This window comes from Talpa occidentalis, unplaced genomic scaffold (assembly GCF_014898055.3).
Source record: "Talpa occidentalis isolate TD23 unplaced genomic scaffold, MPIMG_talOcc4v2.1 talOcc4.3, whole genome shotgun sequence".
NCBI classification, from domain to species: Eukaryota; Metazoa; Chordata; class Mammalia; order Eulipotyphla; family Talpidae; genus Talpa; species Talpa occidentalis.
Genome location: NW_023603184.1, coordinates 125,155,183 through 125,167,762, shown reverse-complemented (window position 1 = coordinate 125,167,762; position 12,580 = coordinate 125,155,183). Strand labels below are relative to the sequence as shown.

The 12,580-nt window shown below is 37.5% G+C and overlaps 1 protein-coding gene across 7 annotated transcripts in view; it reads left to right on the top strand.

Annotated features, from left to right (window-relative positions):
* Positions 1 to 12,182, top strand: part of ICA1L (islet cell autoantigen 1 like) — a 47,340-nt gene extending 35,158 nt beyond the window's left edge. For all 7 annotated transcript variants that reach the window (XM_037523875.2, XM_037523870.2, XM_037523871.2 and 4 more), the window contains exons 12-14: positions 4,278 to 4,526; positions 6,652 to 6,741; positions 9,266 to 12,182. In XM_037523875.2, the coding sequence (XP_037379772.1) occupies positions 4,278 to 4,526; positions 6,652 to 6,741; positions 9,266 to 9,381 (455 nt within the window). In that variant the 3' untranslated portion in view covers positions 9,382 to 12,182. The remainder of the gene's footprint in view (positions 1 to 4,277; positions 4,527 to 6,651; positions 6,742 to 9,265) is intronic.
* Positions 12,183 to 12,580: the final 398 nt, after the last annotated feature.

Here is a 12,580-nt window from a genome sequence, read left to right as displayed (position 1 = left end):
GAATCACGTAAGAGATTGAAGAAACAGAAAAAAAAAGGGGGGGTGGTGGTGGTGAGGGGTTTTATAGAGACTGGAGAAATTCAAGAGCTACTAGACACCACACCAGAAGAATTAAAAGAAGACAACTTAATGGAGATGGGTACTTCCATACCAGTGCCAGGTGAGGAGGAAGATGTAGACACAAGGCTGGAAAACAAATTGACAAAACGATTTGGCGGAGGGTGCCAATTATTCAAGACTGCTTTTGACTCCTTTTCGACATGGATCTTCCTATGATATGTGGATACTAAAATGAAAGCAAATGTCAGAAGAAGGATTAGTACCATATAGAAACATTTTAGAGAAAGAAAAAAGCAAAAAACTTAGAAATTACACTGTATTTCTGTAAAGTTGCATGGCTCCTCTCATGGCAGTATCTGCCTCCTCTCTTACCTCCTCCACTCTTCCACCTCTGCTACCCCTGAGACAAGACCAATCCCTTCTCTTCATCCTGCTCCTCGGCCTATTCAACGTGAAGACTATGAGAATGAAGACCTTTATGATAATCCTCTCCCACTTAATGAATTATAAATACAAAATAGGTGTTAGTTGATGTTTATGTTATTGGTAAGGTCCTGGTCAACAACAGGCTGTTATAATTTAAGTTCAGGGAGAATCAAAAGTTATACATGGATTTTTGGCTGCTGGTGGTTGGAGGTGCCACTAACTCCCACATTGTTCAAGGGTCAATTGTACTTTGTGAAAGGATCTCCTCATCTAACACATCCATGACCTCATTTCCTTTGCTTCTGTAATCATACTTTCCTTTAGTTCTCTGAGTATTTTATAAGGGCTACTATGAAGGCTATGTCTGCTAACAGCAACACTCTCCAGGCAGTTTCTGTTGCCTGCCTTCTCGCCAGTCTTGGGTCACAATTCCCTGGGTTTTGTTTTTTTTTTGTTGTTGTTGTTGTTTTTTTGCATGCTTTGTTTTTTGTTGGAAACTAGACATTTTAGATAATACATTTTAGCGACTTTGGGTACTAGTTCACACCTCTGGGACTTATTTATATTTGCTTAGTAATAAGCTAGATTATTTCAGTGGAGTCTGTTTCTCCTTTCACTCCATCCCTAACAGAAGAACTCATTATGATATATGAGTATGCCCATGGTCACCCTAGGATTATGTGGTTTTGGATGGGTTCTCTTTGACAGTTTCTTTCCCTAACAATACTCAGTCTTTAAACTCCACTCATTTGTGGCTGATTGTTCTATTGTTTTCAAGAATGCCCTGAACCATAAATTGTTCCACAAACAAAAGCCATTCGAATTTGGACTCCTTTGAAAATACAGTTTGCAAGGCCAACCTTTGAGATTTGTTCTTACTCTAGGCTGGCTCTTCCCTGGTTCTTTTAGGCAAACTAGCTGGTATACAGCTTATCCTATAAGTCCAATGAATCAATTGGCCTATCACCACAATCTCCATTGTTTTTGAGAACATTCTCTCCAAAATGGTTGAACTTCTACACACACTTCCAAATGTTGTCAGTTCCTTTAGACAACATTGTGTGAGAATCTGTTTTTCTTTGCAGGCAAAATCCTTGAATTAGGGCTTGACCTGGGGTTGGGGACAATGATACATTTCTCTGTAATACCCTTGCTCTAGCAACTGGGTGTTAAGTAAAGAAAATGACAGTAGCTTAGGTTTTGGTTTACTTATTCCTGCATGAAGCTACCACCTTATGAGTAGAGTTGAGTGATCAGAACCCTGTATTGTCAGCATGTCCCAGCCAAGTCAGTCTCTGCTTTCTTGACTGGGTCTTGATGAGAGAAGGAGCCTTCACCTCTTGGCTGTGCTCCCCAGGACTTAGCCTTAGCAGCAGTAACTAAGGGCAGAATATGAAATACTGACATACTACTACTTTTGGGAAGATAGCTCTTGCCTGAATGCTGGGGATTCCAGGAAGAGATCTGTGTTTTTGGCTACCCAAGCTGAAGTGGAATTTTCATTGAAAGGGTTCAGGGCAAGCTGCCCCATAGTATTCCACTTTGCATATTGGTTATTTTGAATTAAAGTTACTTAAGAAACAGCCATACAAGAACACTCTAACCTTCATCCTTGAAAGCAGGAGATAAATCCCTTGCTGTGAAAGGTACCTTCCCTCTACCAGGAGGTAGAGAGACTTCCTTATCAGAATGGGAACTGAGGATTGCAACTGTTTAAACAAACTCTGCTACTTATTTATTACCCTAAACCTAAAATTCTTTGTCTTGTCAATTCTTCACACATTTGTTTCCTTGTTAAAATGGTTTAAAAAACAATGTTTTGGGTCTCCGTGGTTGTGCAGGATTCAAGACAGAACTAGCAAGCTATCAGCCACTGCAGCATGAGTTGGATTCCCCAGCAGGCCAGGGAGGTGACCCACATGCCGCAGCTGACCTCTCCTGTCTTGCCTCCTGCTCCCCTCAGCAGTGTATTTCAGCCAGTCCACCTGTTCTGTTCCCCACTCTGTCTTTGGTGAATCCTTTCACCACCCCCTGTCCCCTACTGCCCCACACCTCTGGCCTACACCCCAGGTCTTATGTGCATAAATAAATAAATCTTAAAAAAAAAAAAAAAAAAAAAAAGAAAAACTGAATGTTTTGATCACTTCTTTATATCCCATATCTCAAGGTCCCCATACATAGCATTTAAATATTTCTTCTCTTAATCTGCCTTTTAATATGGAGGGGGCCTCTCAGCTAAGATCTAAAAGGGTAGAGGAAAAATGATTTTCCTCCCTTATACATCTTGCTGAACTGGGAGGAGAGTGGGCGTAGTTTTTCAGTTCAAATGCCAGTCTCTCACTAGTCTCTCTGAATTTTAATGGAATTTCTTGTGTAAATGTTTCTTCTTTTGCTGTGTGTCTATCAGACATTTCTGGAGACTTTAAATTGTTGTTTTAAAAATAATTTTCATGAGTTATTTAAAAACTGGCATCTGGGTCCATGGAAACCCTCATTTATCATGAAGGTGGCCTGTTTGATTTTTATTGAAAAAAGTATTTAATTTTTCCTGTTACGTATGGATTATCATGAAATGCTTCTATCACTATTTTTCAGGATTTCCATTCTTTCAACCATTCTTGTTTGTTCCATTCTTGTTTAATAGAAGATTTAAAAATTTACAAGTGGGGGCCTCCCCAGTGGCGCAGTGGTTGAGCGCTGGGTTGCGAAGCTGCCCGCAGCCTCTGCAGCCCAGTTCATTCCCGGGCCACCAGAGGAGGGTCCCACATGGTGCGCAGACCTCTCCTGCCGCCCGCTGCTCCCCTCAGCAGTGTACTTTGGTCTTTCTGCCTGCTCTGCTCCCTGCTCTGGCTCTGGTGAATTCTCTCACCCTCCCACGCCTCTGACTGTACCCAGTGCTTGTATAAATAAATAAATAAATAAATAAATCTTTAAAAAAAAAAAAATTTACAAGTGGAAGAACCTTTTTTGCTCATTTTTAAAATTATTTCATTTTATATTATAAGCAGAGCATTTTATCCCGTCCATTTATGTTTACTGAGATAAAGTTGGTTTACAGCATTACATATGTTTTATGGGATATAGGTTCAAACCTTTACAAATGTCTATTTCCACACCATGTCCATCACCAAAGCCCTAATAATCCTTCACCATTCTCCATTGGGCCCTTTCCTCCTCCACATCCCCCTTCTGGTTACTTCAGTTTTGCAGTCAGGTATAAAGGATTTGTTATAGTTTGGTTCTGTCTGACCCTTTGTTTTGTTTCTCTATATTTCATATAGAAGTGAAACCATCTGGTATTTGTCTTTCTCCTTCTGACTTATTTATAAGTCAGAAAACTGATTATTTTGTGTGCCTTAGTATAATCAATTTTTGTGAATTTTCAATGCTTGGGAAAAGTTATATTTTCTATTATTGGGCTTATATATATTCAAAATAACTTATTGATTATTCTGTTTGGAATTTTTGTTTCTTTACTTTTGTCCTCTGGGACAGCTTTTTAATGAAACTGGTATATTAACTGTTTCTATTTCTTCTTGCATCTTTTGTAGTTTCTGTCTTACATGTGTGATTGCTTAATTATTTCATACATATATTCATAATGGTTATATATTCATTATGAAATATGGTCATTTTGATCTATAGCCTGCCAAAATTTGAAATAATTTACACATACTTTGTTCATTAAATATTGTTAACTATGAGAACAATGAAACAAACTTGATTTGTTCTCTGTCCTTTCTCATTTCCTCAAAAAGAAAACAGCCATTGTTTTTATTTTCACTTGACAGTTGCAAAACATCTACCTGTAGACTCATTGGAAGAAGATTTTGAGAGAGAATTCTCATTTTTGAACAACCTCCTAAGTCCTGGATCTTCAAATACTAATGAATTTACTCAAGAATGCCAAACTGCCTTTGGAAGCCCCAAGGCCTCTTTCACTTCCCAGGAACCTTCTATGGGATCTGAACCTCATTCTTCTGGATTTCTTCCTTCACAACTCTTTGACCTTGGCCTTCATGCTGCTGGAGCTTTCAACAGTAAGTGTCTATGAAACAACTGAATACCTGTGCCTTATTTTATCTCTGCGAAGCAAAATTGTATGTGTGTTGATGCTAAAATCAAGGAGATTATCTTTAGTACTACTAGATAAAATCTGGTTACACCAGTCAACTGGGAAAATATCAAAAATTGGTGTCCCCCCGCCGCCGGTGGCGCAGCGGTTGAGAGTTGAGAGCTGGGTTGCGAGGCTGCCTGCAGCCTCTGCAATGCCGGTTTGATCCCCGGCCACCGGCGAGGGTCCCACATGGCGTGCAGACCTCTTCTGCGGCCCGCTGCTCCCCTCAGCAGTGTACTTCGTCAGTCTGCCTGCTCTGCTCTCCGCTCTGACTCTGGTGAATTCTCTCACCCTCCCACGCTTCGAACTGTACCCAGTGCTTATATAAATAAATAAATAAATCTTCAAAAAAAAAAAAAAAAAAAAAAAAAAGAAAAGAAAAGAAAATTGGTGTCCTGTTTAAAACTCTTGACCTGCTCAGTTACCCCGACCTAGGGCAGGTGATACTCTTTCTTCTACCTAGCAAAATTTGGTGTTTTCGCCTTCTGTGGATTCAGGGTGAAGTACAGCCAATACAACAGCTCTGGAAGCTGTTTCCATACCAGCCTTCTGAGCAAGATAGCAGGAGTGGAGGGCTGTGGTGAAAGTGGTGGTGGGAGTGAGGGGAAAGGCAGAGTGTTTTCCTGAGGAAAGGATCACCTGCTTTGTTTATATGTCAAGGATTGCATCCACTCACCTGCTGGCTCTGCCATCCTATGTTCAACCCCCTTTCTATATTGGCTACTAAGTCCTATGAACTCTGTTTGAGACAGTTCTCAAATTCCCCACTCTTCTCAGTCTCCATTAGCAGACCCATTTATTTTTCTGGGCTGCTGCAAAAGTCTTCCTAATGGGCCTCCCAGTCCCCAGTTTACTTCCACACTTCCTCTAGTGTTCTGTTTCCAAGAGCAGATTCTAATATCAGTGCCCTGCTTTACAATTTTAAAAAATGAACACTGTATGCTCCAGAATAAAATCTGCCTGCACCTTCATTTCTGCTCTTATCTCTTACTTTAAATTCTTAACCATTTTCCACATCTATATTGAGTATTTTCAGATCTCTGAGACATCTTTGCTTGTGTCTCTCATTTGACTTATGATGTTCAGTAATGGAGTCTAAGCATTAAATTCACAATCTGGCCTTCCCTATAAGTCTAGAAAAGAGAGCTGCCCTTTGAGTTAAAAGATCTGTGTTCTAAGAATACCATGTAATGACCTGGGCCTCAAATGATCTCTTCTATAAAAAGGTAGGTATTAGGCAGGATAATTTAAATTCCTGCCTAGTGCTGCAATTTAATTATAGCATAAAAAAATTTTATGTTACAGCAAACATTTTCCTGTATTATCAGAGTATTCATGTTACTTTTTAACGACAACAATATTTTGTCATATTAATGCATTGCAATCTACTTAATCCTTCCTGTTTCTAGTTTTTCATTTTATAAATGTACAGTAAACAATCATGCAGTAAACATAATCATGCATGCACCTTTTCCTTTTGAATTATTTAAGATAAATTTCTAGGAATGGGATTACTGAGTTTAAGTATATAAACATATTTATAGGTATCAAGATTTTTTTCCTCCCTTTGTTGAGGTCACATTGATTTATAACACTGTGCATTTAGGGGAACAGATTCACACCTCTTTATCTGTATGTTACCACACTACCAGCACCATCAAAGAACCCATCATCCTTTACCCTAGATCATTTGTTGGGACCCTTCCCCCTATGTTTCAAGATTCTAATTGCCAGGTTTATTTTTTTTCTTCCTAACTTGTCAGGACTTCTCCTCAAATACCTTATCCATTTGCAGCTGTTTAAAAAGAAAAAAAAAATTATGTCATTTCGAAAGTACCTTGAAAAATATAAGGAACTGTGGGACTAAAGTGAGATAATTTAAACAAAATATGTAATAAATTTTAAATATTTTATACTTCTTATACAGTAGAATCTTAGCCTCGTACAAATACAGGACGAATTATAAGGTATTTTTACCTTTTCTTGTTTTTCTGATGCTACTTCATACTTGATTGACGGTAGATAATTCATTACTTCTCTCTCCCTAGGCTGGGCCTCCCAAAGGGGATTAGAACTTCCTCTTTCACACACTGACAACCAGCTAGTGCCTTCACAAAGTCCAAAGAAATTAACAAGATGTAAGTTATTTATTTTACCTTTATGTTAACAGTTGATTTCAGATACATTTAGAAAAGGATCACTGTATAGTCTTTACTACATATTGTCCAGAAAAATATTGTTATTAATTAGATAAAATGGAAGCTATACCTGGTTATCTCTAACCATAGAACGAATTGAATAGAAATTGTGAACTTGTAGTAAACTAAATTCTATAATGTAATTTTTTATATTTTGTGTTAAGATTTGCTGATAATGGATACTGCTATTATGGATAGAAGATGCTCTTTGATGCACAAAGAATGCATTGATCTCATAGGGCCCGGCATATAGCAATTGCTAGTATATATTGAATATTTACTATATTAGCTGCACAGCTAGTCCATGTTGTAATTACCATGTAGGGAATACATAGAAAATAAACACACTGTCTTTTTTTTTTTTTAAGATTTATTTTTATTTATTTATTTATACAAGCACTGGGTACAGTCAGAAGCGCGGGAGGGTGAGAGAATTCACCAGAGCCAGAGCGGGGAGCAGAACAGGCAGAGTGACGAAGTACACTGCTGAGGGGAGCAGCGGGCGGCAGGAGAGGTCTGCGCGCCATGTGGGACCCTCCTCCGGTGGCCGGGGAGTAGCCGGGGATCGAACTGGTGCTGCAGAGGCTGCGGGCAGCTTCGCAACCCAGCGCCCAACCGCTGCACCACCGGGGAGGCCCTAAACACACTGTCTTATAGAATTTTAGATACATATTAATCTTAGCCACTAATGAGGGTTTTTAAAACTTAATTAGACAGAATTTCAAACATACATGATAGATTTATACAAAAATCTTGCATAAATGGAAATAGCATAAACACCTGTATACTCTTTAGCCAGGCTCACCTGTTTGTTATTTTACCTCATGTACTTCAGGTAGACCTCTGTGTTATGTTATTCTGAAACACATTGAGAATAAGTTACATACATTATAACCGTTTACCCCTGCTTTAGTTTGTTTCCTAAAAACAGGTATATTCTCTTGCCTAACTATAGTATTATTGTAAATATAAGGAAATTTAATACAATAGTCTCCCCTTATCCACAGCTCCACAATCTAGGGTATCAGTTACCCGAGGTCAACCAGAGTCTGAATATAATATATGCAATAAGACATTTTGAGACACCACATTCATGTAACTTTCATATAGTATATTATTAACTGTATTTTATTATTGCTGCTAGTCTTACTATGTCCAGTTTATAAATTAAACTTTACCATAAGTACACATGTATAAGAAAAAACATAGTACCAAACACTATATATACTATCTGCAATTTCAGGCATTCACTGGGGGGAGGTCTTAGAATTTATCCCCCACTAATAAGGGAGATCTACTGTTTAAACTTAATACTTTTGTATAAATCGGGCCTCCCCGGTGGCGCAGCGGTTGAGTGCTGGGTTGCGAAGCTGCCCGCAGCCTCTGCAGCGCCGGTTCGTTCCAGGGCCACCAGAGGAGGGTCCCACATGGCGCGCAGACCTCTCCTGCCGCCCGCTGCTCCCCTCAGCAGTGTACTTCGGTCCTTCTGCCTGTTCTGCTCCCCGCTCTGGCTCTGGTGAATTCTCTCACCATCCCGCGCTTCTGACAGTACCCAGTGCTTGTATAAATAAAATAAAAAAAAACTTTTGTATAAATCTATCATGTATTTGTATCCCAGTTTTGTGAGTTGACCCAGTAATGTCCTTTAAAGCACTTTCCCCCTCTGGTACAGGTCATGTGTTGTACTCAGCTTTCATGTCTTTTTAGCTTCCTTTAATCTGAAACATTTCCACAACTTTTGATTTTTGGACATGGGCATATTGAATAGAATACAGCCCCTCTGGCCTACTGTTTTTTGTTTTCAGTAGCATGCACCTTATTTCAGTTTGAGCTGAGATTTCCTCATCATTAAATTAGGGTTATTCATTATTGTCTAGAATAGGTGATACCCTTTCTCAGGAATTCACACCTGAAAGCTTATGCTCATGCTCCCTCATTGTTGATGTTAACTTTGACCATTCAGGGTGTTGTCCACTTTTCTCCTACATAATTACTATTTTATTCTCTTTTGCAATTAACAAGTAGTGTGTGGGGAGACACTTTGCAACCATGCACACATCCTACTCTTTATCAGAATTTCCATCTGGATTAGCATCCATTGCTGCTGTTTGCCTGGTGCAGACTTTCTAATCCCCACACTCCCTCCACATTTGTTTTTTATTGTAGAAAACACCTAATACAAAATTTCCCATCTTAGCTATACTCAAGTATATATACATTGTTGTGAAACAGACCACAACTTTTTCATCTTGCAAATCTGAAACTGTATACCCATTAAACTCCTCCTCCTCCATTTAACCCTCCCCCCAGCACCTAGTAATTAGCATTATACTTTGATCATTTATTCTTGTCAGTTGTTTTAGTTTTTGATTCAAAAGAAATATCTACTTCAGAATCATGAAAGTGGTACAGTAATGTGATTTCAGAAAGCTGACTCTTTAATGTGTTATTTTTCTTTTTACAGCTCCCAAAAATGGTAACCAAGACATGTCAGCCTGGTTCAATCTATTTGCAGACTTGGATCCACTTTCAAACCCAGATGCTATTGGACACTCAGATGATGAACTTCTTAATGCTTGACTGAAAATATAATGTCACTTCAATGGCCTTGAGACATCACTTTTGCAACATATGCCTTTGTGGAAAGGACTTTATATTTTAACCCATACACAAAGCATCATGTTTGCAAATATAACACTTGGCAACCAACTTTAGGCAGATGGTAAGAACCACGAGTAGATTAAGTATCTCTTTATTATCTTGGATATGCAGCTATTGATAATATGTGGAAAATATTAGAAACTATTGAATATGAAATAGATACCAAAATTTATTTCAAAATAATAGCTAGAAGTAATTCTGTCAATAAGGAATTGGACTTATTTATTTGGAAAGTCTTTTATGTATAAATTGCCTTGCTGGCTGATAATTTTCTATTTGGATAAAAGACACATATAAATTGGGTTGTGACTGGGGTTGGCTTTTTAAATAAAACATTGACTGAGGGAATTTTCTGTTCTGGAAAATAGCACTAGAACCAGACAACTTTTGTTTTTTCATTAGAAAGGTAGAATAAGATTTGACAACTCAATTTGCTTTAATGAAATCAAAGAGAAACTTGGTGCTTGTTTTCTCCACGTGGAGGCTAAAATGTGATACTACTTAGGCTTTTTCCTTAAAACAAAATCACTGACATTCCTCAATTCCATTATTGAATTTTCATGGAGAAGTATCAGGGTGATTGATTTATTAAAGTCCATCTCTGTAAAAATGGAAAATTCTCATCCCAGCTTATAAACAGTAAGAATGTCCTAAAATATTCAAGACATTGTGCAGGGATCCTCAGGCCCAATTTTTTACATTGCTGCAGTAATGTGCAGTATTCATATTCTTCCTAAAAACAAGGGAGGACACTCCCTAAGCAACTGGCAATAGTATTCCAGAAATCACCCAAAAACTTCGACCTGAATGTGGGAAAAACAATTCTGAACACCTTATCCTTATACATACAAGCATACTTACCCCATATTCTTGATGTGATTTAATCCAGAATATCTTCTGGCAGAGTTACAGACAGCTCCACACGGTTAAGGGAGGGAGGGTCTCATTTTCTCCCTTTTCCTTTTCTGTGACTGACATCTGTGGCTCTATATTACTCTAAGGATAAACTGTTACTCTTAGAGGGGTTACAGTTTAAGTACTGGAGGAAGGCAATTTAATGGCAGTTAGTGCAAGCTCACAAAAACATAGCCACTATATATACATGTCACGCAATTTTCCTACACTCTCTCCTTGCACATCTTTAGTTGGGAGGCAGTTCTCCAGGTGGCTTTTGTCATCCAGTCCACAGCATCTCTGTAAGAAAACATTTTAATTAAGTTGCTTACAGTAGTTTTCATGCACTGCTAGTTCTAAATAAGCTTATTATTAGTGACTTGCTTATAATATCCAAATCATTGTATATAAAAAAATGTTTTGTAGCATTGGAGCAGAGCAGATAAAATGCAATTAAGAGGGCATAACTCTCTGAGCTTCCCACAACCTCTCCAGAAAAATCACTATGGCCAAGTACTACATAGGCTGGAAAGACCTTATCTGAGGGTCAGAAACATGGAAAAAGGAAAAGGTTATGAAGTCTTAAATTTTTTCACATGATTACTCCTATTTTCTTGTTTGTTTTTAATGAGCTGTTATTTATCCCTCAGTATTTTTTTTAACATTTCCTTTTTATTTAGTGTAACTTCCCAGAATGCAGTACTGCCATTCTGCCAAGATTCAGTCACCGAAGATTAAGATGAATACAATCTAAATCATCTATCTATGGTGATGCTCTTAATTTTGAGTATTTAAAAAAAAAAAACCTAACTTTGCGTTGAGTTTGTGCCACTTTTCTTCACTAATTTTCTGTCACTAATGCAGTTCCTGTTTTCTGGTATAAACAGACACACCTCAAAGCAGAGGAAAACCACTGGCCTCTGCCAGCCTGAATCTCAAGACTACGAATGTGAAGGGATATGCCCTCAATTTTCCAAGAGCAGAGGTTTTCAAAAAAATAGAAACAGCTAGGAATTTTTATTATTCAGTTCCAAAGTTTCTTTTTCCTTTCAACACACAATAGGTGTTGCCCATTAAACCTGAAAGCAAGATTATCTGCACTTAGCAAGCCCAGTTATAACTTCAGTAAGACTAACATATTTTTGAAGAGTACCTTAAAAACTTTATTAAAAGGAAGGTAACTACTCGTATTTTTTTAGTAATTTTAGAGGCCAAAAATAAAAATCTAGCTACATTACAACAAGATTACTATATAGGAAACCAACCAGATATTCAGAAGGGAGTAAAATAAAGAATAAACACAGAACAGAAAGGGGATCAGTCGCTATTTGTCTAACTCTAGATCAACCATTCAGTAAAAGATAAGTTAACTAGCCTTTACCAAAGGTAAATGGATGCCTTTTTTACATTAAATGGGGGGAAATACTGATCTATTTGGAATGAGATAATTCATTTAACCTTACAAAGTCCCAAAGGAACTAAAATTTGCTAATATTTCTATAATCACTTTACAAGAAAGCAGCAGGAACACTAGGGCATATTAAGATCAGACTAGCATAACTTTGTATTTTTTGAAATCCTTCCTTAATTGTAAAATATAGCTCTGATATGACTAGAAACTGTATTAAAAAAAGAGGTTTCAGTATTTGCAAAATGAGTGTTTGTATTTCAACTCGATATTTCACATAAGTATCTTAAGATTAAGTCTTATAAGAACAAAGGAGTTTGAAAGTGCTCTATTTTTCTGAGCCTCTTTTAATAAAGATTACTAAATGGCATCAAACCAAAAAAGTGTATTTCCTAAAGTATTCAATACAGATCTAATCATTGTGTTTCCCTATTCAGAAACTTGGGTTTTACATCATGAACATAGTAATAGGAAAGTTGATTAACCAAAAAATGAAAATAAAAGTAGAAAATTAATATCCTTGTGAAACTAATTCTTCATACAGGACTTGTAAGTCAAGGGAAATAACAGAATAACAAAATATCAAAACTGAGTTTAGAAACAATAATCAATTAAATATAAGAAATAAACCTGATTTGTTGAAGGCAGGGATAAAAAGAAAGAACTGATCCAGTATTGTCTTTCATAGCATTTTTGGCATAGCCCTGCATTTCCTTAACTTTGAGCAATGAAGCAACCCCAGAATTATAGGATATAGAAATTAGAGTTGGAAAGAAGTACAAACTTTAAAATATTAACTAGTTCAGCAGTACTGAA